General features: G+C 45.6%; 1 protein-coding gene across 1 annotated transcript in view; it reads right to left on the bottom strand.

Moving 5' to 3' along the window:
- Positions 1-22,141, bottom strand: part of LOC123376108 (cytochrome P450 4B1-like) — a 28,106-nt gene extending 5,965 nt beyond the window's left edge. Inside the window, exons 1-4 of the mRNA XM_045027852.1 lie at positions 21,781-22,141; positions 11,378-11,522; positions 10,070-10,114; positions 3,238-3,365 (exon numbers count right to left, since the gene is read on the bottom strand). Of these exons, the coding sequence (XP_044883787.1) occupies positions 3,238-3,365; positions 10,070-10,114; positions 11,378-11,522; positions 21,781-21,990 (528 nt within the window). The 5' untranslated portion in view covers positions 21,991-22,141. The remainder of the gene's footprint in view (positions 1-3,237; positions 3,366-10,069; positions 10,115-11,377; positions 11,523-21,780) is intronic.
- Between the last annotated feature and the right edge of the window lie 4,637 nt (positions 22,142-26,778).

Raw genomic sequence — 26,778 nt, 5'->3', positions numbered from 1 at the left:
AATCTGACTTGGCACTTATAGTATAGACCCAAGTTATCGTTCTCTCTCTTGCCTTTGTCCAGAGTCAGTTGCTTTGATCGTTACACTGCAGGGTATCTTATGGTATGGAAAATTAGTCAGAAAAATTACTATGTACAAACGGTCCCTCTTTAGCCAAACCCTGATGCAAAGGTCTTGGGCTGGCCCTCTGCACAGGAGTGAGCTTTCACTTTAGTCCCCATGTATAGGATGCCAGACGCTCTGTCCTCAGCCTGAGCAATGCTTTCCTCTTCCTTACAAGGCAGGTTCGCTACCAGACAGATCTCTGTCCCATGCCAACACTGCCAGTGTCAATTCAGACTGGAGACACGCTAATGCTGGCCCACAGCCCATCCCGATGTGTCAAATGTCATTGCCAAAGGCCTCCTTGGAAGAAGCCGAAGGCTCGTATCACGATGAGGTCAGAAATAACCACCACCAGGGGAAGTGTTGGAGTACAGCAGAAGCCACAACAGCTGAGTGGTCCCACAACAGGCTGTTAATGTTTAGTAATGTGGCACTGTGAGGCTCTTAGGTGTTATTATAAAAGTCAATCTAAAAATAATTTGTTCATTGATCAGTGATTTCAGGTACCAGTTCTGACTGATCTAAAGGCCACTGATGGCTGAGGATGTCAGATGCTTAGGGTTTGGTATATGATTTGTATTGTGTCTTACTCCTGCATAGGGGTGGCCATAGCTAGATTAGCCCAAGAGCAACCCTTGGAAGGAAATTGACTAGAAGACTTGCAACTCCAGCCTGGGTTCTCCTTTGCATCAGCTGGCGTGTAAATTGATGCAATTATTTGTAGGATGCAGCTTGCTTCCTTGTGTGTGTGTTGGTGGGGAGGGGGAGATTGGCAGATTTATATAGGCTTGGAAGGATTAGATGCATTGATAAATGTCAGTGAATGTCAATTTCAAATACATACACAAACAAAGGGGGGAAATATTTCCATAGATAATAAATCAAAATATACAGATAGGAAAACTTAGTTTGATTTAAGGCTACTAACTTGGTCAATGTGATGTTGACAAATTGTGTTTTAATGGTTAGAAATGGTTTTTGAATCTCAATCTCTGTCTTTAAATAATTGTCTGACCCTCCCCCCATCATTTCCTGAAACTGTGAAAAATTTGAATTGATGATTGGAAAAAAAGCTAACCCATAATTTTGCATTACTGTCAATATTTAAATCAAGAATTGAAAAAAAATGTTTACAAATAATCAATATTAGCTGTCCAAGATATAGAAATGAATAAATAAATTCTACCAAGCCTACGGGGAGAGAGATCACCCTCTAGAGGCACATATAAGAATAATAGCATCTGTTGTATGGTTTGTAAGTTTATAGGTTCAGTAAAGTTGTTGTGCACTGCAAATGGCTTCCAGCTCTTAACACCTCAAAGCTTGCACTGGGTTATTACATCTGCCATCTGGAATGTGCAGGGGGAGAAGCCACAACTCTGTGGGCACTCTGCTCCCCTCCTGTCCTATTCCCTGCCCAACTTGCTGGGGTTCAGAAGTAGTAACACTGCAGCATTGGATCTCACCTTCCCTTCCCCCCGCCCCCCTGAAGCTGCAGTCTGTGCAGGCTAAATAGAAGGGCTGTTGTCAGTGGGACATTATGCGCCTGCACAGCCACAAGAAGGCAAGTGAGAATCTTGCCCATTATATTTAACGTATTAGCTCTTTTGCTGCCCTGTTAAAGACGGCAGCAAACGAGGCCACGATACTGGTCAGTCTTAAGGAGATGTGACCTGTTAGTGAACGTGTGCCCCTTCCAGATCCATTCCAAAGAGGGCCTGGGTCTGTTACAGCTCCCACCTGCACCCAGAGGCTCTTTAGCTCCATACAAGATGTACAGACTCATGTTTTCAGCGGCAGAAGTCCCCCGTTCGCTCCCAGTTATATTGGCTGACACATACAGGAAATAGAGGTGTTTTATTTTTCTGTAACAATAGCCCAGTGTGGTTCAAACTCCATGCCAGTGCGTCAATATTCCGTTTTCTCTCCCTGTACATGCTCAGTTCGCTCAGCAGTGAATCTCTGCTGCAGGCCTGTTTTTAATTCTCACACTAGAAGGCAGTGTTGTCCACATGGAATCAGAGTTCTTTCAGGGACAATGCATTGCACATTTAGTTGCTCTTGTACCCAGATCCCCTGACAATGTAGCTGCCGAAATGAATGAGGGTCCCATTCGCAAATGTTGTAACTCTATTATTTTTCTGGCACAGAGCCCACTGAGAAGTGAAACTGTAGTTGCACTGTGTACTATGGAAAGCAGAGATTGCAATTTAAACATTGTGAATATTGGCAACTCAGGGTATTTTCTAATCCCCAGATCACAGGGTTGAAGTGTCCTCAGTCCTAGGGTTTAGGAATGCACGAGATCCCTTATTGAATCCTGCCTTTCATATAAGTACCTTTAAACAGTACCACCAAGAACCTATTTAATGCTTTATTAATAGTAGCAATCACTATTGTGGATTAGATGTGATTTTTGGATCACAATAAAAGGGAACCCCAAATCCCTGGATTCTAGAATTATCATCTATTGAAAAGCAAGGAAATACTGCAGCTGGAATCCACTTAAGAAAGGCCCAGACTGCCAATTTCCTTATGTTTCTAACAGGCAAAATGCATTAATTAACTCAAGAGTACAGTGGTCAGGACCCATTCCTCACAAACCTTTTCATTTAAAAACGTGTCCCTCACAGAGCTGGTCAGAACACCGGGGCATTTTCCATTGAAAAGGTCAACTTTTCATTGGAAAACCAAACTCAAAACCCCACAAATATTTGGCTGTAAACTGCCAAAAAGTTTTTCAAAATTGTTTTAAAGTTTTGATGGGGAAAAAACCCGAAAATTTTCAAGGACAGCAGACGCGTTTTTAATTTACTCAAAACACCATTCTCTGATCAGCCCTCGTCCCCTTTTTTTTTTTTTTTTTTTTTAATGCTATTATAGGCTTTGCCACAGAGTCTGTACATCTTCTGGACCAATTAGTTGCTATATCTCAGAAAAGAAATGTGATTCATCCAAAAAGCTAAACCACCAAAAGAGAGAATGTCCATGGAATTATAGACTGTACAGGCTGATAACAGCTACGTAACAGCAAGAACAGCAAGGAAGCTCTTGAGCCATCACTTTGCCTTCAACCCATCAAGGATAAGAAACGAACATAATAAACATGGCAATAGCAGTCATCATTCCTACCAGCATCACTTTGGTAGAATCTGCAATCAATGGCACATAAGGTTTCAAAACGTCATAATGAAACCCTGGAGTCAGCAGTTTACGATGCTGGTACCACTTTGGCCCATGTAAGACCAATAATCCTTTCCCTGGGGGAACACAAGCAATGGAGTTCAGATCATTTCAGATTTTAAAGACCATAAGCAGATATTTTTGATGTATATAGATAAAGCCTTAGCCTGCAATAACTAAAACTTCCATCGGAGATGGAAACTATTTGGACACATCTTACCCATCTCCTATTTGCTAGGATAGTATATTTTCTAGTGCTATGACAACAAACAACTGATCGGAATGCAGAGAGGATCTTGATCTTTCATCTTCAAATTTCACCATGATTGTTCAGGATCATACTCCAGACAATGATTTTATTGCAGATAGGTGACCAGGTTTAGATGAAATAAGGACCTATTTGAACCTTTCACCCATAACTTGAAACTAACTAATCTTTTACCAGTCTCCAGTAAAATTAGCTTTGATTGCATATTCATTTTCATGCTTCTCTGTATTTACCAGTTTCAGACCAGACCAGAAGTGGACATACAGAAATGCCTGTAGAAAGGCTGTACTCCCAAGATTCCTGCTTGGACCAGAAGCAAAGAATAACCTAAATCGCAAGAGAATGCCTGTTCTTATGAAATCCACAGCCAGATTTCTAGATCAAAGAAGTTCAGATGAGCAGCTAAACTTTTGGTTGCTTCTTCAAACTGAACCTTTGGATCTTTGCCCATCACTAGTCCTTGCTGGATTCAAGGTATGTTAATGGAATTTCATTTGTATATATATCACAAGTATAGGGTTGCCAACTTTGACAAATTCCTGGAGATTTTATCACATGACATAATCTTTAATTAAAGATTAATTTTTAATTCCTGGAGACTCCAGGACAGTCCTAGAGGGTTGGTAACCCTACATAAGTAGCATCTTGTAGGGGAGTGACCTCAGTGTTGATACAAAAATTATAATAAAAATATTAACTTTTTTTTAAGTTGTTACAAACTTGTCTGCACCTTTACTGAACATTAAGATATAGCCATAATAATGTTTTAGCCGGGATGCTTGAAAATATAACAGACACATGTTTAGCTAATTATGTAACAAAATGTTAAAGCTAATCAAAAAATATTGGAAGGTTTCTGTTTCTACTAGCCAAGGACAAGCAGTCATCAAGTAGAATAACCATTTAAACCCTGATAGGAAGAAAACTGATTGTGAAAGGAATTCAAAGTTGTGTTATCAGAGCAATAAATCAAGAGGTAAATTGGGCCTATAACAGATCCCCTGCCCTTTTCTTTTCAAAGAGAAACCGGAGTTTAAACCCACACAAGGAATGCTAGGAATATCTTCATTGAAATTGATTTCTCCTATAAACACACTAAAGTCTTCATTCTTTAAACCTACAGAATATTCATGATGGTAAATGTTTCTACTAGGGCTGTTGATTAATCGCAGTTAACTCACGCGATGAACTCAAAAAAATTAATCATGATTAAAAAAATTAATCGCGTTTAATCACAATTTTAATCGCACTGTTAAACAATAGAATACCAATTGAAATTTATTAAATACAGTCAAACCTCGCAATAACGCGCCCCACTATAACACAAAATCGCATATAATGCGATCATAGATTGGCTCCCCTTTAAGGCATAATACAGTACTGTACAGTACCAGTGGTCCCCAACACCACGGCAGGGGAGAGAAGCTGCAGCCCCGCACCTGCCGGGGACAGAGAATTCCGAGGCTGCGGGCACTGGTGCTCTGTGTCCCTGGCAGGCGGGGGGCCGCGGCTCCTCTTGAAGCCAGAGAGAAGCGGCGGCCCCACACCTGCTGGGGACAGAGAGCACCGGCACCCGCAGCCTCGGAGTTCTCTGTCTCCGGGAGGCGGGGGGCCATGGCTCCTCTTGAAGCCAGAGAGAAGTGGCAGCCCCACACCTGCCGGGGACAGAGAGCACCGGCACCCGCAGCCTCGGAGTTCTCTGTCTCCGGCAGGCGGGGGGCTGTGGCTCCTCTCCCCTGCTGGGCACTAGGCACTAGGGGCACTAGGCAGCGCACATCAATGCACCACTTTGGGGACCACTGACAAACTGACTGGTTTGAAACCCCACTATACTGCAACCCCACATTTAGCGTGATGGAAGTTTTTGGACCCCAAACATTGCGTTATAGCGGAGTTTCACTGTACTTTGGGATGTTTTTCTACATTTTCAAATATATTGATTGAAATTACAACACAGAATAGAAAGTGTACAGTGCTCAATTAATATTATTTATTTTTGTTACAAATCTTTGCACTGTAAAAACGATAAACAAAAGAAATAGTCTTTTTCAGTTCACCTCCTACAAGTACTGAAGTGCAATCTCTTTATTGTGAAAGTGCAACTTACAAATGTAGATTTTTTTTGGTTACATAACTGCACTCAAAAACAAAACAATGTAAAACTTTCGAGCATACAAGTCCACTCAGTCCTACTTCTTATTCAGCTAAGACAAACAAGTGTGTTTACATTTACGGGAAATAATGCTGCCCGCTTCTTATTTACAATGTCACAGTTACAGTGCCATGCGAATGCCTGTTCTCGCTTTCAGGTGACACTGTAAACAAGAAGTGGGCAGCATTATCTCCTGCAAATGTAACCAAAATTGTTTGTCTGAGCGATTGGCTGAACAAGAAGTAGGACTGAGTGGACATATAGGCTCTAAAGTTTTAAATTGGTTTATTTTTGAATGCAGTTTTTTTGTACATAATTCTACATTTGTAAGTTCAACTTTCATGATAAAGAGATTGCACTCCAGTACTTGTATGAGGTGAATTGAAAAATATTATTTATTTTGTTTTTACAGCACAAATATTTGTAATAAAAAATATAGTGAGCACTGTACACTTTGTATTCTGTGTTGTAATTTAAATCAATATATTTGAAAATGTAGAAAACATCCAAAAATATGTAAATAAATGGTATTCTATTATTAACAGTGATAGCAATTAATTACGATTAATTTTTTTAATCACTTGACAGCCCTAGTTTTTACAGAAGACACTGGTTACTTCCAACTTGTGTTTCCACTTAAGGAGCAACACCTTTGTTGTTTCTCAAATGCTTAAGATGGCATCAGCTGCTTTTAATATGTATATTTGCAAATATTTTGTATCTAAATACAAGCCTTCCTATATAATTGCTTGATATCATTGTTATATGAATAGTAAGATGTTTTATGTACAAATATAGCAAAGTCATTTGATGCTAGACTAACGACTAACATAAGAAGCCATTTAAGTATAGAATAGTTATAATAATGGGGAATTAATTAATCAAAGCAAACCCTCATCCAACACAGGAAGAACATAAAATCATCATTCCCAAAATTTACATGTAGAATCAACAACTTGAGCTAAGGTCTTGCTAAGGGGTATTTAATTTTATAAGACTGTTTTGAGGACTACAAACTCATATAATGAACGGGAATGTTTGGACTTTTTGAAAACAGAATTTCACTTCCTGTCAAACTAAGATGAAAATATTTTATCAGAAAATGGACTGAATGAAAAGAGTTAGTTTTAACTTTAAAAGTTATCTGGATATTCCCTGCCACAAGAACAAAGATAATTAGCCGACTGGCTAAGCGGCAGTTCTGCAGAAAAGGACCGGGGGATTACAGTGCATGAGAAGCTGGATATGCGTCAGCAGTGTGCCCTTGTTGCCAAGAAGGCTAGCGGCATATTGGGTTTCATTAGTAGGAGCATTGCCAGCAGATCAAGGGAAGTGATTATTCCTCTCTATTTGGCACTGGTGAGGCCACAGCTGGAGTATTGCATCCAGTTTTTGGCCCCCCACTACAAAAAGGATGTGGACAAATTGGAGAGAGTCCAGCGGAGGGCAACGAAAATGATTAGGGGGTTGGGGCACATGACTTACGAGGAGAGGCTGAGGGAACTGGGGTTATTTAGTCTGCAGAAGAGAAGAGTGAGGGGGGATTTGATAGCAGCCTTCAGCTACCTGAAGGGGGGTTCCAAAGAGGATGGAGCTCGGCTGTTGTCAGTGGTGGCAGATGACAGAACAAAGAGCAATGGTCTCAAGTTGCAGTGGGGGAGGTCTAGGTTGGATTTTAGGAAACACTAGTTCACTAGGAGGGTGGTGAAGCACTGGAATGGGCTACCTGGGGAGGTGATGGAATCTCCATCCTTAGAAGTTTTGAAGGCCCGGCTTGACAAAGCCCTGGCTGGGATGATTTAGTTGGGGTTGGTCCTGCTTTGAGCAGGGGGTTGGACTAGATGACCTCCTGAGGTCTCTTCCAAACTTAATCTTCTATGATTCCATGATAAAGAAATGTTGCATATTCATTAGACAGACTGCATGTTCAGGAGTTGAAAATGTCACCTAAGCCAACCCCGAAATCATAGAGTCAATAAGAGTGACAGCAACCAACCAGAATCTAAAACAAGCATAAAAGAGGTTTGTTTTCCTATAATTTCACAAAAATAAGAAGGTATAAAAGACTCTGAAATAAACACCTTCTGCTCACACACTCCCAGTACTCACAGAGCGAGTATGCCCTAACTCATCCTGTTTATCTCTACAAGCAAGCTTCCACAAGCAGATAAGAAAAACAGATAAGACTCAAGAAGAAACCAACCCAAAGCAACCTCTCCACGACTTCAACATGGATCAGTGAGAGGAAGTTAACTCACTTGCAAGGGATTAGGTTTTAAACTCTTATAATGATTTTATCGGAACATTGAAATGACGTCATAACTTAAATTTACTAACCATTTCTCCTGTTAATCACCAAATGGTTAGATCATGTATTCCTGGAGAGGAGACACGGGCTAAACATTGGTAAACAGAGAAACAGTGGGATTTAATTGGATTTAGGATTCTTAATATTTATAACTGGCCTGGGGGCGCTCTGGCGGTCGTTGGTCCCGCAGCTCCGGTGGACCTCCTGCAGACGTACCTGCGGAGGGTCCGCTGGTCCCGCGGCTCCGGTGAAGCATCCGCAGGCACGCCTGCGGGAGGTCCACCGGAGCTGCGGGACCAACGACCGCCAGAGCGCCCCCCGCGGCGTGCCGCCGTGCTTGGGGCGGTGAAATTGTAGAGCCGCCCCTGCTAGTTGTTAACAAGAATCCAAACAGTTCATAGCTGGGCAAAGTAAGCAATCTTAACTAAATCCCATGAATTCGAAAACAATATTTACATTAGTTTCTTAGAAGAAGCCATTTAACAAGCTATCTTAAAACAGGCCAGTTATAAATATTAAGAATCCTAAATCCAATTAAATCCCACGGAACATGCAGTCTGTCTAATGAATATGCAACATTTCTTTTTCATGGAATCATAGAAGATTAAGTTTGGAAGAGACCTCAGGAGGTCATCTAGTCCCGCCCCAAGCACGGCGGCACGCTGCGGGGGGCGCTCTGGCGGTCGTTGGTCCCGCAGCTCCGGTGGACCTCCTGCAGACGTACCTGCGGAGGGTCCGCTGGTCCCGCGGCTCCGGTGAAGCATCCGCAGGCACGCCTGCGGGAGGTCCACCGGAGTCGCGGGACCAGTGGACCCTCCACAGGCACGCCTGCGGGAGGTCCACCGGAGCCGCGGACCAGCAGACCCTCCTCAGGCACGCCTGCGGGAGGTCCACCGGAGCCGCCTGCCGCCCTCCCGGTGACCGACAGAGCGCCCCCCATGGCATGCCGCCCCTGCTGGGGCCTGGAGCCAGCCCTGACAACTAGATAGGCTTAAACACATTATTTTGCCAGACTTTAACCACCTAAGTATCTAATAAGCTTCTAAAACCAAATTCACAAAAATTTTGGAAAACACTCTACTTTGGTCTTTACTTACTGAGGGAAAAGTGACCCCTCCTCCCAACAGGTGGGTTCACTCTCAAGGGTATAATCTCTCTTAAAAGCTCAGCACAGACAGGCTTGCAAAAGAGACTAACAGATGTTACAGTCCAGAATCAGTGCAACAAAGCCAGTCTCTGGATCACAGCTGGCCTTTAGCAGGCTGCCTCATTGGCTCCCCTGCTTATTGCTTGGAAGAGGCAGCAGATGGCTCTTAAACCCTGCAATAGCTCCTACTCCTGCCTTGGTCCTAGCCCTGCGCCTGCCTTGTTTCACTCCAGGTAACCCAGCTCTGACCCTGGCTGCTGACTCCAGCTAGGACCCTTGGCTCTGATGCCTGGCTACCGACTTCTGTCCAACCACTAGGCCTGCCTCCTGTTCCGATCACTAGGCATGACTGCCCACCTCCCTGTCACTGACATTAACCAGTTTATCACTCTGTCATTTGTGGTATTTTGTTTAATGTTTTATTTTTCTTTCTTTCATAATAAAATGGCCAGAGTTAATCATTGTGATTACTTGGCTTGGTCGGGATCAAGGTGTTCCCAATGGTATGTCAAAGAGCCCTGGTGATGAAATAATGGAAGCCACACCATTGAGTTGGCAGTAAGAGAAACAATCCATAACAGCTGGCCTACCCTTTCTTGTTTCTCTAAACTCAATATTTTTAGTAATTTTTAAAAGAAAATGACTTTGTATCCACCAATTTAAAACTAGCCCTTTCAACCCTGCAATCTGAACCTTCTTCTCCAACATGTAACCACCTTTATCCAAAAGCTTCTTCGAGTTTCACTTTTTTTTTTTTGATACACAATGCATACATGATGATTTCGGAAAGCTTCTGGCCCTCACCGCACCAAGGAGCGGGAAATGCCATCGATTGATGGCTTGTTCTTGACTGACCTCGGCATCATTTCTGGTTGAGAATGTGGAGGAGGCCATGAATATACTTACCAATCCATGGAACTATATGCCTATAGGTAACGTTATCCTTGGGATCTGGAAAAGTCAATTGAGAGAGAGAGAGAGGATGACAATACTTTATTAGTAATGATTCACTGCAATGTATGTTTATCTGTGGGGTAGACACCAACATTCACTTGTGAATGAAACAAAATGGGTGGCATCTCTTCATAATGAATCAATATTACACAACAAACCAACACCCAGTTCAGCATAATTGTGAGGTGGCTGAATGAAGGACAGATGCAAGACTAGCATTAACCAAGGATACTGCAGGTCTAGAGCTGAATGGGAACATGGAAAGGGACCTCAGAAGGTCATCTAGTCCAACGCCCTGCTCAAAGCAGGATCAATCCCCAACTAAATCATCCCAGCCAGGGCTTTGTCAAGCCGGGCCTTGAAAACCTCTAAGGAAAGAGATTCCACCACCTCCCTAGGTAACCCATTCCAGTGCTTCACCATCCTTCTAGTGAAATAGTGTTTCCTAATATCCAACCTAAACCTCCCCCACTGCAACTTGAGACCATTACTCCTTGTTCTGTCATCTGCTACCACTGAGAACAGTCTAGATCTATCCTCTTTGGAACCCCCTTTCAGGTAGCTGAAAGCAACTATCAAATCCCCCCTCATTCTTCTCTTCTGCAGACTAAACAATCCCAGTTCCCTCAGCCTCTCCTCGTAAGTCACGTGCTCCGGCCCCATAATCATTTTTGTTGCCCTCTGCTGGACTCTCTCCAATTTTTCCACATCCTTCTTGTAGTGTGGGGCCCAAAACTGGACACAGTACTCCAGATGAGGCCTCACCAATATCAAATAGAGGGGAATGATCACGTCCCTCAATCTGCTGGCAATGCCCCTACTCATACAGCCCAAAATGCCGTTAGCCTTCTTGGCAACAAGGGCACACTGTCGACTCATATCCAGCTTCTCGTCCACTGTAACCCCTAGATCCTTTTCTGCAGAACTGCTGCCCAGCCATTCGGTCCCTAGTCTGTAGCAGTACATGGGATTCTTCCATCCTAAGTGCAGGACTCTGCACTTGTCATTGTTGAAACGCATCAGATTTCTTTTGGCCCAATCCTCTAATTTGTCTAGGTCCCTCTGCATCCTATCCCTACCCTCCAGCGTATCTATCAGTTTGCAGAGGATGAGGCATCAAGGAGTAGGGATTCCTGAGTGACATCTTAGTTGTGGGATTCTGCTTTGCTGTGAATAGTTAACACCCAGGAAATTATGCTCGGCATTTGCAATTTGCAGAAACGCTACAATCATTCAGAACTCAGATGCACCATGCCTTACCTCCCCTGGCAAATAAGACCTTGGCATAATCAGGGTGGGTGATGTTTAAGAATGCTGAGAAGCTCCCAAACCAGAGAGGGAAGGCGTACGGGTACTTCTGGCTCCATCGCTCTACTTTGTTTAAAACCTCCCCTTCTTGTAGAAGCTGCAACAGCGGAGGAGAAAAGAGAGAAGAAAATAGGCTGGTTGGAAAACTCTCTGTCCAGAAGAGCTCACGGTAATCTTGCTACAGCCAGAAGAATGGGGAATGTTCATAGGACATGACAGTTATAAATAGTCCATGGTCTCTCTGAATTGGCCTGATGTACTGCAGAGAGGGCTGTTATTTTTAAACATTATATGAAATAACTGTTCATCCAGGGATTCTCACCAAGGAAAATACCTTTACATGGAATGCTGTAATGGACTGGTCAGTGTATGTTATGTGTCCCTACCTTGGAATCAATCCACAGAGGATGTGAATCTGTTACAGCTCCTAGCAGGACAGCCTGGTTTTTTAGCTCATAGATGGAGACTCAAGTTTTCAGCTCTAAGAGGTTTCTGGTTCAATCCTTGCCACAGTGGTACAATATACAACATACTTTGTAAAGGAGTAGGAGGAATCTAACCAACTGATAAAAAGCCAAGATAAAGATGGACCAGAAACTGTCACAGATCAGGACAACTGCACCTAAAATTCCCTTTGTGGTCTCACAAGGGCACTCACTCTAGGGGTACGTCTACACTACGGGATTATTCCGAATTTACATAAACCGGTTTAGCAAAACAGATTGTATAAAATCGATTGCGCGCGGCCACACTAAACACATTAAATCGGTGGTGTGCGTCCACGGTCCGAGGCTAGCGTCGATTTCTGGAGCGTTGCACTGTGGGTAGCTATCCCGTAGCTATCCCATAGTTCCCGCAGCCTCCCCCGCCCCTTGGAATTTCCGGGTTGAGATCCCAGTGCCTGATGGGGCAAAAATCATTGACGCGGGTGGTTCTGGGTACAGCCTCACCCCTCCCTCCCTGAAAGCAGCAGACAACCATTTCGCGCCTTTTTTGCTTGGTGAACTGTGCAGACGCCATAGCACAGCAAGCATGGACCCTGCTCAGCTCAATACCGCAATCGTGGATGTTTTAAACACCTCGCGCACTCTCGTGCAGTATATGTTGAACCAGGACCTTCAAACCGAGGCGAGGAGGAGGCGGATACGGCAGCGCGGCGATGACAGTGATGAGGATGTAGACACAGAATTCTCTCAAACCGCGGGCCCCTGCGCTTTGGAGATCCTGATGGTAATGGGGCAGATTCTATCCATTGAACGCCGATTTTGGGCCCGGGAAACAAGCACTGACTGGTGGGACCGCATTGTGTTGCAGGTGTGGGACGATTCCCAGTGGCTGTGAAACTTTCGCATGCGTAAGGGCACTTTCATGGAACTTTGTGACTTGCTTGCCCCTGCCCTGAAACGCCATAATACCAAGATGAGAGCAGCCCTCACAGTAGAGAAGCGAGTGGCGATAGCCCTGTGGAAGCTTGCAACGCCAGACAGCTACCGTTCAGTCGGGAATCAATTTGGAGTTGGAAAATCTACTGTGGGGGCTGCTGTGATGCAAGTAGCCAAAGCAATCACTAAGCTGCTGCTACGAAAGGTTGTGACTCTGGGAAACGTGCAGGCCATAGTGGATGGCTTTGCTGCACTGGGATTCCCTAACTGTGGGGGGGCGATAGATGGAACCCATATCCCTATCTTGGCACCGGAGCGCCAGGGCACCCAGTACATAAACCGGAAGGGGTACTTTTCAATGGTGCTACAAGCACTGGACGTTTCACAAACATCCACGTGGGATGGCCAGGGAGGGTTCATGACGCTCGCGTATTCAGAAGCACTACTCTGTTTAAATGGCTGCAGCAAGGGAATTACTTCCCAGACCAGAAAATAACAGTTGGGGATGTTGAAATGCCTGTCGTTATCCTGGGGGACCCATCCTACCCCTTGATGCCATGGCTCATGAAGCCATACACAGGCAGCCTGGACAGTGGTCAGGATCTGTTCAATTACAGGCTGAGCAAGTGCAGAATGGTGGTGGAATGTGCATTTGGCCGTTTAAAGGCGCGCTGGCGCACATTACTGACTCGCTCAGACCTCAGCCAAACCAATGTCCCCTATGTTATTGCTGCTTGCTGTATTCTCCACAATCTCTGTGAGAGTAAGGGGGAGACCTTTATGGCAGGGTGGGAGGCTGAGGCAAATCACCTGGCCGCTGATTACGCGCAGCCAGACACCAGGGAGATTAGAAGAGCACACCAGGAAGCGGTGCGCATCAGAGAAGCTTTGAAAACGAGCTTCATCAATGGCCAGGGTACAGTGTGACTGCTGTGTTTGTTGATGAACACCCAACCCCCTTGATTGACTCATTCCCTGTAAGCAACTCACCCTCCCCCTTCGAGTACAGCTTACTTATGCAAATAAAGTCACTCTCATTTAAAAATCATGAATTCTTTATTAATTCATTATAAAAAGAGGGAGAGAAGTAAGGGTGTGGTTTGGGAGGAGGATAGGAGGGATGGAGAAGGCCATTAAAAAAATTTCACAGTAACGACAGCCTTCTGGTTGGGCTGTCCACGGGGGTGGAGTGGGCGGGTGCACGGAGCCTCCCCCCACGCGTTCTTACATGTCTGGGTGAGGAGGATGTGGAACATGGTGAGGGTTGAGGGTGGTTATACAGGGGCTGCAGCGGCACTCTGTGATCCTGCTGCCGTTCCTGAAGCTCCACCAGACGCTGGAGCATGTCAGTTTGATCACGCAGCAGCCCCAGAGTTGCATCCCGCCACCGCTGATCTTCCTGCCACAACCTCTCATCTCGGGTGTCCCTCCTGTCCTCACGTTCACTGGCATCTTTCCTGTAATTTGATACCACGTCCTTTCATTCATTCAGATGAGCTCTTTCATTGCATGTAACTTCCATAATATCCGAGAACATTTCATCTCGCGTCTTCTTTTTCCTCCGCCTTATCTGTGCTAGCCTTTGGGATGGAGGAGGGACGCTTGAAAAATTTGCAGCTGCATGAGGGAGATTTATTTAAAAAGATACATTTTACAGAACAATGGTTATACTCTTTCACAGTGAACAGCACTATTCACCTTACATAACACATGTGATTTCCCTACAAGGTCGCATTTTTCATCTTAATACTGGCTGCCTGCAGCTCTGGAGTTACAGATCTCACAGACACAGGTCCGGGCATCAGAATTCAGCTTGCATGCGGCCATGGTAAGCCACTGTCTTTCGGCTTCTGTAGTGATTTACCCCTCCCCCCAACGCATGGCTAATACCACGCTAGCTCCCTGCTAATCAACATCCTTCCCACCCCCACACCCACTGCGTGGCTGGTAGCTTGGAGAAGATCCCCGCTTACCAAACACAAAAAAGATCATCGGCATTTCACTCCTCCCCTCCCCCCGCTTGGCTACATGCAGGAAAGGATTTTTTTTAAGCTGCTGCAGTCCATGAACCCAGTAGGAAAATGGCCATCCCCCTTACTTAAATTCCTGATTTTTAACCAGGTTATCCTGAACGATATCACTTTGCTGAGGATAATACAGTGAGATAAAGAATGGATGCTTCTTGAATGCCAGCAATCACCGGGACCATACGCTGCTATGCTTTGCTATGCAATGATACCTGATTACTTGCTACATGCATGGCGTGATAAAGTGTCCTACCATGGTGGGCGGAACAAGGCTGCCTTGCCCAGAAACCTTCTGCAAAGGCTTCTGGAGTACCTGCAGGAGTGCTTCATCGAGATGTCCCTGGAGGATTTCCTATCAATCCCCGGACATGTTAACAAACTTTTCTAAGTAACTATACTGTCTGCGAATGCATCCCAAGTCCTCAGGGCAAATCAATCATTAAAAAACGCTTGCTTAAAAAACAATGTTTGCTATTTGCAAAGGTACACTCACCAGAGCTCCCTTCCATGGCGTCATTGTCTGGGATAGTTGCTTGGGAGGGCTGGGAGGAGGGTAATTCCGTCAGGGTGACAAAAAGCTCCTGGCTGCTGGGGCTCACAGAGTGCTGTGTGCTCTCTGCGAGGTCTTCCTCCTCTTCTTCATCTTCATCTTCCCCATCTGCATAATCCTCAGCCATGGCAGAGATTACAACCCCCACCTCGGAATCCACGGTCAGGGGTGGGGTACTTGTGGCGCAGCCCCCTAAAATTGCATGCAGCTCAGCATAGAAGCGGCATGTTTTTCGACCTGCCCCGGACCTTCCGTTTGCTTCTTTGGTTTTCTGGTAGGCTTGTCTGAGCTCCTTAACTTTCACTCTGCACTGCACTGAGTCCCTGCTGTGGCCTTTATCCGTCATAGCCTTAGAAATTCTTTCAAATACTTTTTCATTTCGTCTTTTGGAACGCAGTTCTGTTAGCACTGAATCCTCTCCCCATATAGCGATCAGATCCAGTACCTCCCGTGCAGTCCATGCTGGGGCTCTTTTTCGATTCTCAGGAGACTGCATTGTTACCTGTGCAGATGAGCTGTGCGTGGTCACCTGTGCTGATGAGCTCTCCACGCTGGGGAAGCAGGAAATGAATTTCAAAAGTTCGCGGGGCTTTTCCTGTCTACCTGGCCAGTGCATCAGAGTTCAGAATGCTGTCCAGAGCGGTCACAGTGGTGCACTGTGGGACACTGCCCGGAGGCCAATACCGTCGATTTGCGGCCACACTAACCCTATTCCGATATGTTAATCCCGATATTAGCGCTACTCCTCTCGTCGGGGAGGAGTACAGAAACCGATTTAAAGAGCCATTAAAATCGATATAAGGTGCCTCCTAGTGTGGACGGGTGTGGCGTTAAATCGGTTTTACGCTCCTAAAACCGGTTTAAACGCCTAGTGTAGACCAGGCTTAGGCTCCCAACTCCTCAGCCGTCATCTCTCTGGGGTGGAGACCTCTGTCTCTCTCCCTACTGGCCAGACTGTGCAGTTCCCCAGCAAGTCAGACTGCCCAAGGAGCTCTGCTTGGCTTTCTCCTCAGAGGCTGTAAACAGCATAATTGCCCGTAGTTAGAAATTAGCACCCTGCTCTTTCAAGCAAACACAAAAACATATTAAAAACAATAACAGGACCTACACACATGCTAATTAGCTTATTGGAGATCATAACCCTCACCTCAAACTCCAGTAAAGGGCTCTGGTAGGAGTCAGTCCTTCAAACCACACACAGGGTGTTTTCTTTGGTTACAAGTTCATACATCTTTTGCTCAGAAGAAGACCTCACATGAATAAATCTGCCTGTCCTTTATACAGCTGGGGTCTCCGATTTAGAGATGCCAGGAGCAGGTAAACAGACAATGGACTCTCCTCAGGCATAGCTTCAAAAGGCTGGGTTTTGCATAACTAGAAAGGGGATGGGGTACATTTGCATTCATTTCCCCCTAGAGATTTCCTAGGAAATCCACTGAGCCAAAAGTTCCAGCACACTGTTTAAAAGAGTCCTTTGAAGCTCATAACACTTCCTAGGGTTTGCATTAGTCACATCTCCCTCCTGGAGACATTACATACAATCCCACAATAATATATAAACCTTTGCATCGTTAGTACAGTAACTCCTAAAATACTCAATCCAATAAGGTTTGTCCAGGATAGTGAAGGAAATTGCCATATCTGTCACAGAAGCATTCACCCATCCCTTCCACCAAACCGTGGTGGGGTTAGGGTGGAAATGAATGCCAAACCACTCTGGTTTGGCTTTTACAAGGGGAGATGCAGAGTATGGTCTAGTAGGCTGAATAAACAGCTAAGAGCCACAACTTCCTCCGTTCTAATCCCACCACTGACTTGCAGCATGTCCTTGGGCAAGTCGCAAAGGCCAGATTTTTAAGAGGTGCCTAAATACCTTTTAAAAATCTGGACCTAAACCTCTATGTTTCCATTTTCATTCTAGGTCAAATGAGAAGGAGAATAGTGGTCTACTGCACTGGGATGTTGGGTGCAGTCAGCAGTAAATCCTATACGCTATTCAGGTTTAATTATTCATATTAAAACTCAACCAATGGGAGCTTGTGAGACAAAGTCCGACCATAGTTTAGCTCCTGTTTGAACACTGCAGGTTTCCAGGTTGGGACAGAGGTGCACATCGTGGGGGGGCTGTACATCCTTCAAAGCTGGCAGAGCATCTACCCACAATGGAACTGCTTTAACAGACGGCTCGAGCCCACGCTTCCGAGGTCAGAATGGAGCCCTAACTCTCTACCCCGAAGTTCGATGCTGAAGAAAGATGGAGCCATTCAGATAAGTGTGTCACAAAGCTTGGTCGAGCAGATCAAAAATCTGTTTTAAAATCCCCTGCTGTAAATAAACATGTTTTTGAACAGTAAATAAATATGGATTTTGTACCGTCAGGAGCAAAGGTAAATACCAGGTTTTTCTAAGCTGTCTTTATGCCAAGACGATGCCACAGTAGTCCTGCCAGCTCACACAGGGATCTTTTTCATCTTCCATTTTTAAACAGGTTTCAGAGTAGCAACCGTGTTAGTCTGTATCCGCAAAAAGAACAGGAGGACTTGTGGCACCTTGGAGACTAACAAATGTATTTAAGCATAAGCTTTCGTGGGCTACAGCCTCACAGACAAGTAGGTTCTGATTTGTACCTGCGAACGCTGGGGAAGTCAGAGTTACAGCCAGGTCATCCATTTGTCTGGTCATTCCAAACCGCCAATGAAATGACATGAGCAATAACTAAGCCCAAGGCTGCATTAAGGACTTTGCTCAGTCTCAGATCTTCAACGGTATTTGAAAGCAATTTGTGAAGGCAACACCAGGTTTATAGTAAGCAAGGGGTTAAATCTGGCATCCTCCCTCTCTTCCCTCCTCATTGTGACTGCTCAGTAGGGTAGCTGTGGGCCTGGTACTATCAACCCTAAGTTGCCAGAGAGGTACAAAGGGACCTTAGTATAAATGAGAATCAGGCCCTATGACAGGGGTGGGCAAACTTTTTGGCCTGAGGCCACATCTGGGTATAGAAATTGTTTGGTGGGGCATGAATGCTCATGAAATTGGGGGTTGGAGTGCGGGGAGTGGGGGGTAAGGGCTCCGGCTGGGGTTGTGGGCTCGGGTGGGGCCAGAAATGAAGAGTTCAGGATGTGGGAGGGGGATCGGGGATGGGGCAAGGGGTTGGGGTGCAGGAGGGGGCCAGGGGTGCAGGATCTGGGCAGCACTTACCTCAAGCCGCTCCCAGAAGCAGCAGCATGTCCTCCCTTTGGCTCCTACATGGAGGAGTGGCCAGTTCACAGGCACCGCCCCTGCAACTCCCATTGGCCCCATTTCCTGACCAATGGGAGCTGTGGGGGTGGTGTTTGGGGCGGAGGCAATGTGCAGAGCCCCCTGGCTGCCCCTACGTGTAGAAGCCAGAGGGGGGGACATGCCGCTGCTTCCGGGAGCTGCACGGCGCAAGGCCCTAACCCCGCTCCCCGGCAGGATCTTGAGGGCCTGATGTGGTCGCCGGGCCATAGTTTGCCCACCCCTCCCCTATGAGACTAGCCCCTAGATAGCTAGAGAGAGGAGAGTGCCTGTGAAGGGTGGGAGGGGGCCAGGTTTATTCCCATGTTCTGCAGACTGGGTGGAACCTCAGCCAGAGGAAGATTTTGTTTGTTATTGTCTGGTTTTGCTCGTGGTAACTTGTGGTCTATGGTTATAGCAATTTGCTCCTGAGGAAAAGTCCTTGTTATGTCTCACTTCTGCCGAGTCACCCAACTGATTTACATGCAGAATATGGCATCGGGTGTGAGCCACAACTTGGGGGCAGGATATAGGCCAAGGTGCAATACTTAGACTGGATGCTCGTTAGAACAGGGACGATCTTTTTATTCTGTGTTTGAGCAGCACCTAGTCCTTTGGGGTCCTGGTTCAGGACTGGAACTGCTACGGGAATACACATAATAATTAATAATACAGTGACGTCCAGGATCACTAAAGACCTGATCCAAAGCCCATCAAAATTAACGGATCAGTGCCTCATTTCTTAATGATCTGATTTCAGATTTACTCTTGTTCTGATGCTTTAATGGGGCCCTTGTTTGCTCATTAACCTGGAAACAGCTGAACTTTGGAACTCAAACACAAGCCCGTAAATAGTTTGCCTTCTTGAGCAGATCCTGGACAGCATTTCACTGTGGAATAATGAAAGGCCCGATTTTAATACCTTAACTCACACTGAATAATAGCTGACTGTACAGCTGGAGCTACTCCTGGAGTAGGGTCCTACGCAATATGAGTAACTGGATCACAATCTGATCCTCAGGTACAAGCGATTGAAAAATCATATTTGAGCCCGTTCATTAGACATCTGCCTAAATGGCCTCAAACCTGCTGCCTTTGAAGTCAATGGGAGCTGAATCAGGCCCATTTTATAGCAAAGGCCTCTCTGCTTTGTCACATCACTGGGGAGGGGCAGGGCAGAAGCTCCCTGTGAATGGGAGAGTGGGGGCCGGAGGGATAGGAGGGGGAAGGAGGGGAACTACTAAGATTTGGGGAGGGAGGGGGACGCAGGGCAGCTCCTTCACCTCTCCTGGGCTGGACAAGATACCAAGCCAAGTTTGTGACACTACCCATAAGACATGGAGCCAGAGCAACAGGTAATAGGGAAAATATTTAGCAACTCCTCTTCCTAGCCCTGATCCGCTGAAAATTCATGATGTTCCCCAGTCTTTGCAGTCCACTGATTTCCATGGGTGCAAGACCATGCCCTTGACCTTTCACTCCTAAACAGCAGTCCCAGGTCTTGGACAGCATCTAACAATTACAACCACTTAATTCAGCCTAGTAACCTTCAAACTGGTTATGTTTCCAGGACAAATGGAAATGTTTACAACCATACACTAGAGTGGTTATGGATTTTCTCTGCAGGTTATAAAGATTTAATTAAGGGAGACCCGAAATTTTAGAAGGATAGTCTGGGCGACCCTATACCATTGCAGCAAAGAATCCTGTGGCACCTTATAGACGTTTTGCAGCATGAGCTTTCGTGGGTGAATACCCACTTCCGAAGAAGTGGGTATTCACCCACGAAAGCTCATGCTGCAAAACGTCTGTTAGTCTATAAGGTGCCACAGGATTCTTTGCTGCTTCTACAGAACCAGACTAACACGGCTACCCCTCTGATACTTTATACCATTGCAGACATTAGTGTTCCTAGCTCCAAGTGCAGGATCTATGGCATTGGAACCGATGATGCACAAATTTACTCATATGAGTAGCCCTCAAGTCAACAGTCACTCACCACCATAAACCAATGGTCTATAATTAACTGTTCTTGCATTCATTGCTCATTCTAATCGCCAGCTAAAGTCAGTGAGAGATCGGACCTTATCCTGGATCGCCCAAACTACCTTCAGACTTGCTAGACTAAAACCATCAAGTATATATTTATTGTATTACTATGTTATTACCAGTGCTTGAGTTAACTTTTCATTGATTTATTATTAAAAAAATCAATAATAGCTACATTTACAATTATGGATCCTATGGAATTCCTATTCCTATAAGAAAGAATCTTCTTCTGTCCCCTGCAGCTGTCAAAATACTCTTACCTTGGTCTCTGACTCTAGATCTGACCCTCAGCGCTGTTCCTGGCCTCTAATTCCTGCTATGACCACTAGGCCTGACCATTGCTGCTCCAACCACTAGGCATGACTGCTCACATGCCAGTCCCTGACAATCAGTGCTGACTGCTGAGTGTGGGATTTGTAGCATGTGCCGGCACATTACAAACTGATCATCACTACTTGGTATATCTCATTTGGCAGTGGAATTAACGAAACCCTACAAAAGCGTAACAATATGTCCTTGAACCTCATTATCTGCCATGTATGGAAGCTTGATCCTAATATGCATTCTGTCCTTCTGCAAAGGAATTACAACATGGAGAGCATTGCAGTGGTTTTACTCTCAGTTCGCTCCCCAGTCAAATCAGAAGAGACTTGGGGTCAGCAGGTGGAAATCGGTGTAGTTTTAATGGTGCGACCCTGATTTATGCCAGGTGAACAGCTGACCCATAAGGTGTCACAAGGTGTTACCTTCTCCTTTGCCCTCATTTAATCATTACCTCTTTGTTGTACTTTTTGCACTGACCTGTGTCTTTTGTTCCTTACACAACACGCCTTAGATAATGATTGCAGAGCAAGCTTTGTCGTGGAATGCATGACTTACCAATGATTTATATTAGCCAAAGGGGCACAAGGAGGATTCTCTCACACATCCCAGGGACATACCATATCAGTGAGATTTTCCCCGCTTCTCCTCGCACCCACTTCAAGGAAGCTGCTTTCTCCGTTCACTGCATTGTGCCTATTTCATTTTTAAATACCACTTCCTTCTGCCCCACCCCCATCCCTCAAGGTGCAAACTCAGCCCTTTTCCTACCTCATGGACATGGCCGTATAGCCAGTGGGTCGGATGGCTTGGGAATCTGCTGAAAGCTTTGATCAATTCCTGTCTCCGCTGATACAGCTGAATCACTTTCAACAGCACGCAGGTCAAGCCAAACACAGCAGCCAGGTGAAAAATCCGATAGATATCCACCCCCAGCCAGGACCAGGCGGGTTTTAACCCTGTCTCTAGCACAGATGTCATATTCCCGCTGCTTCTGTCTGGCTCCCCTAAACTGCACTCATTGTCCTGTCTCACTCTTCCTTTGCTCCAGCTATAGTCAGCAGCCTCAGTCAATGCTTTCCAAAGAGGCAGAATCTCAGAGGCTGTTTTGCTGCCAAATCATGAGAGCCTTTATTGGAGGGAAGAGTCCAACCAGCACAGCCTTGTGAAAACATCATTTGCATGGGGAAGAGTGCAGCAGAGCAACAACCTGGCCTGCCTTTCCTGGATCTTATAGCAGCAGGCTAGGCAGCGAAGCGTATAACACTCACATTGCACTGCTGTCAATTGCACAAGGTGAAAGGTAGTGGAAAATCAGCCCCGCTGAATCACCTCCATTGTTCAACAAGGATAAAGAGAAATGTTCAGTGGCTGCTCATTAACTGAGCACCATCCATCCTGTGCACTGAATGTGTCGGGGTGCCGGCGGAAAAATTAGTATGCAATCGTGTAATTAAATACTGGCTTCAGAGTGGAAGCCGTGTTAGTCTGTATCAGCAAAAGGAATGAGGAGTCCTTGTGGCACCTTAGAGACTAACACATTTATTTGGGCATAAGCTTTGGTGGGCTAAAACCCACTTCATCAGATGCCTGGAGCGGAACATACAGTAGGAAGTTATATATATACAGAGAACATGAAAAAATGAGGGTTGCCATACCAACTCTAATGAGACTAATCAATTAAGGTGGGCTATTATCAGCAGGAGAAAAAAACTTTCGTAGTGATAATCAGGATGGCCTATTTCCAACCCTTGACAAGAAGGTGTGAGTAACAGTAGGGGAAAATTAGCATGGGGAAATAGTTTTTACTTTGTGTATTGACCCATCCACTCCCAGTTTTTATTCAAGCCTAGTTTAATGGTGTCCAGTTTGCAAATTAATTCCAGTTCCGCAGTTTCTCGTTCTCAGTTTCTCGTTTTGATGGAAAGTCTCCAAGCTGCCCTATTTGGAACCTATTCTCCACGTGGGGCCATGTCTACACTAGAAAGTTGTGCTGTTTTAATGATTCCAGTAGAGCTGAAGTGGTACAGGCGTTATATCAGTGTAAAGGTGCTTAGTTAGAGCTATTTCTGTAAGGGAGGAGGAATAACTATACTGGTATCAGGCACTTTTATACTGATATAACTGTGTCTTCATTTGGGCTTGTATCAGTAGAACTATATCAATAAAAAACCAGCCCCTTAACCAACATGGTTATCGTGGTACAACTTTTGAGCCCTTAGTCCGAAATGGCTCAGATGTGGGCAGGCTGCAAAGCCCATTTATTCACCCAGGCCTTTGTGGAGGGAGGGATGCACTAGAAGCAATTAATTATGTGGAAGAGAATGAGAATTGTTGGGTGTGGCTTTTTCTGTGCACTGTTCGCCTTGGCATAGGGGTGTGGAGCAGCTGCTGACTTTACTCTGGATTGATGTTTTAAGCATTGGCAAAGGCCTAGGCCAGGTGCTTGTATCCATAGTGTTATAAATCTGAATAAATAAGCAATAGAAATCTGTTTATCAAGTTCAGCTGTCACAGGTGATTAACCCTGGGGCCTACACCCTCCATGGACAATCCTGATTCACTTCTGTCTGTGAAACGCTGCACATTCTGCACATGCCTCTGCTTATTCACCCTGGCAACACCTCAAATTCCTGCTCTGCTGTGGGGAGAACAATCACAACCACAGGTAAATGATATGCTTTGCTGGATGCTTCTTCCAGTGATCATCTTGCTCAAGCGACTTTCAACAAGCCATCTGTGCTGCGGACGACAACGGCTCGGGAAACAATGCTCTTTGCCACTGTATAATAATTGCCCACTGCCTTTCATGACACCATGTTACAATAAGGGGTTATACTGGATGCCTGCATGCCTTGGTGTTGTTACAAGCTACTCTGCCCCTTGAAGAGTCAGGAGGCCAGGAGCCAGCAAGCCCTGTTCCATTGTCAGACACAGATGGGAAGGGACCGGGGTTTACTATAAAGGGCTAAGAGAATACAATTGGAGGTGGGCTGTAGGAAGCAGGTGGGTTGATGTGGCCAACCCTGGAGCAGAGAAGAGATGCAAGAGGAACTTCCTCTAGACACCTACAACTTGCTTTGGTCAGAAGAATAGGTTTGTTTTGTGCTTCAATAATATACTGAACTCTGAGAAAGGGGCCTGATCCAGGCTCCTGGGCTGAGGGACAGGCCAGCAGGCTGCATGTATATTGTAAAGAGAGAGGCTCTGTGAAATTCTTCAGAACTACCATCGAGTCACTGGGCTCTGCTGTTGTCATGCAGTTGTGGTTACCAGTGGAGCCACCAGTGTTGTTTCACTTTAGTAGCATGATGGGTTTAATGAAAGACAAATCTTTAATTCCTGGAAACTCCAAGACAATCGGGGAAGGCTGGCAACCCTAGGCTACAGATCAGGTGTGTGGCAGTGCAGAGAGGGAGGAGAGAAAGAAAGATATGAAGATGGATGGATGAGGGGGACTGATCCTGAGGTATGGAGCCTTTTGTTGCTTGGACACTCTTACAGCTCCAATCCAACCATAGGGTGGGGAGAGTAGATGGCGCAGGGAAGTTAGGGGAGAGGGGAGGAAAAGGAGTATCCCTTGTTAAATATAATTAGAGACGCAATACAGTCCTGTGTCCACTAGCAGTAAGAAGAATGTGAGTAGTGCTTTATTTAGTTTTGATTTTGTGTCCAGATTATATATGTGGGAATTATGCCATTTTATTACCCTGTAACCATTGCTGATTCAAGACCCTATCCACAGCAACCTGCATTTGTGTTGCTGGTGTAACACTAGTAAGTAGAGTGGTTAAAAACTAGATCCTCATTGTGTCTCCACTGCTTCACACTTGTTCAGAGAAGGTCATTGGTTGTGGGTGACAGGCTCTAGCAAGTTCATCTCTGATAGCAAAGCTGGCACAGACAGTCTCACAGCCTTACCAGGGCCAGCTTGTTCCAGCCAAACCTTTCATCATGATGGTGGAATAATGAGTTACATAGAGAGTTGACCTCAGTGGGGTAGTCTCAGGGATGCTTGAGGTGAATTATCTGAGAGTGGAGCTAGCTAACCATGTCTTAAAGACATACATGTCATTGGACTGCAGATATTTCATGTGTACTATATACAGAATCCCTTTGTCAGGGTCAGGGGCAGCTCTAGCATTTTGCCGCCCCAAGCACGGCAGGCAGGCTGCCTTCGGCGGCTTGCCTGCGGAGGGTCCAGGAGGTTTGCCAAAGCCGTGGGACCAGCAGACCCTCTGCAGGCTGCCGCCGAAGGCAGCCTGCCTGCTGCCCTTGCGGCGACTGGCAGACCGCCCCCCGCGGCTTGCCGCCCCAAGCACGCGCTTGGCGTGCTGGGGCCTGGAGCCGCCCCTGGTCAGGGTGCAGATTTCAGAGTAGTAGCCTTGTTATTCTGTATCTGCAAAAAGAACAGGAGTACTTGTGGCACCTTAGAGACTAACAAATTTATTTGAGCATAAGCTTTCGTGGGCTAGAACCTACTTCATCAGATGCATAGAATGGAACATAGTAAGAAGATATATATACATTCAGACAAAACATGAAAAAGTGGAAGTAGCCATAGCAACTGTAAGAGGCTAATTGATTAAGATGAGCTATTGTCAGCAAGAGAAAAAAAACTTTTGTAGTGATAATCAAGATGGCCCATTTTAGCCAGTTGACAAGAAGTGCTAAACTCACAAGAGCAACGCATGTTTTCTAAAGTGAATTAGATTTAAAGTCTTTCAGAGCAGCAGGTAGATAAGAGCCAGAGTTAGATATTGAGTGACATTTCACTTGCACTAGAGTAGCTGTTGCTCATAAGTACATAATGACGTGATGTTTTAATCTTTTCTCTTAGCTAGCCTCCAAGATGGCCCAGGCCTGCCAGCAGTGGGGGTGAAGCAGAGTTCAACAATGTGTGTGAGCATGTTCAGTGCAAGCCAAGCCGCAAATCGTGGGAGGGGGGACACACACATGACACATGACCCTGGATGCCCCACTCCTCACACACGTCACCTCTGTAACCACTATCAAGAATGACAAGATAAGGGCTCAATCTAGGAATTTATTTAGCAAATGTAAAGCAAACAAGAGGAGACATTTCTTATGCAGTGTATAGTTATTGCAGTAGGACGTCAGTATAGCAAACACTGGGGCTGGACTTAAATAAACAAGGTGTCATAACTGATCCTACATTTTCAGCTGTTTATGCTAGATTATAAAGTAATCAAACTTTATGGCTTCGTGGAGAAAGGTGAATAACCACCTGCAGGAGACAAGAAGGTTTATTTCCCTCCATGTATGTTTCCCTCTATGTATGCTGCACACACACATGCAGGAGGTGGGCGGGTGTGTGGCATATGAGACTGTGCCTTCTTCTAAAGGATCAAATACAAGCTCTTGCTGCTGTACACAAGCCAATGATCTGTTCTGATATGGAAGGAGACGGAAAACCAGACCAAATGGAGCTGGGTTCTATCCTGCGTGGCAAACCCTGTGTTCTTTGTAGATACTTGGGAATGAAAATAGGAAGCATCTCCCTGACAAAAAGAACGAGGAGTCCTTGGGGCACCTTAGAGACTAACACATTTAGTTGAGCATAAGGGAAGCTGCACTGGGGAGGGTGGGGGCTGGGGACACTCATGGGCATAGTTTGGGGGGGAGGGGGCACAGGCCTCCCAAACAGAGGCAAGGCAGGGAGGGGGCATGTGGGGTCACATCCACCCCCCCCCCCGCCACCATGTCTGGGAGCCCAGAGCTGCCTGGCTAAAGGAGAGTGCTGCTTGG

This window comes from Mauremys mutica, chromosome 8, assembly GCF_020497125.1.
Source record: "Mauremys mutica isolate MM-2020 ecotype Southern chromosome 8, ASM2049712v1, whole genome shotgun sequence".
Classification (NCBI taxonomy): Eukaryota; Metazoa; Chordata; order Testudines; family Geoemydidae; genus Mauremys; species Mauremys mutica.
Note: the sequence above shows the minus strand (reverse complement) of the source record. Positions and strands in the feature narration are given on the sequence as shown.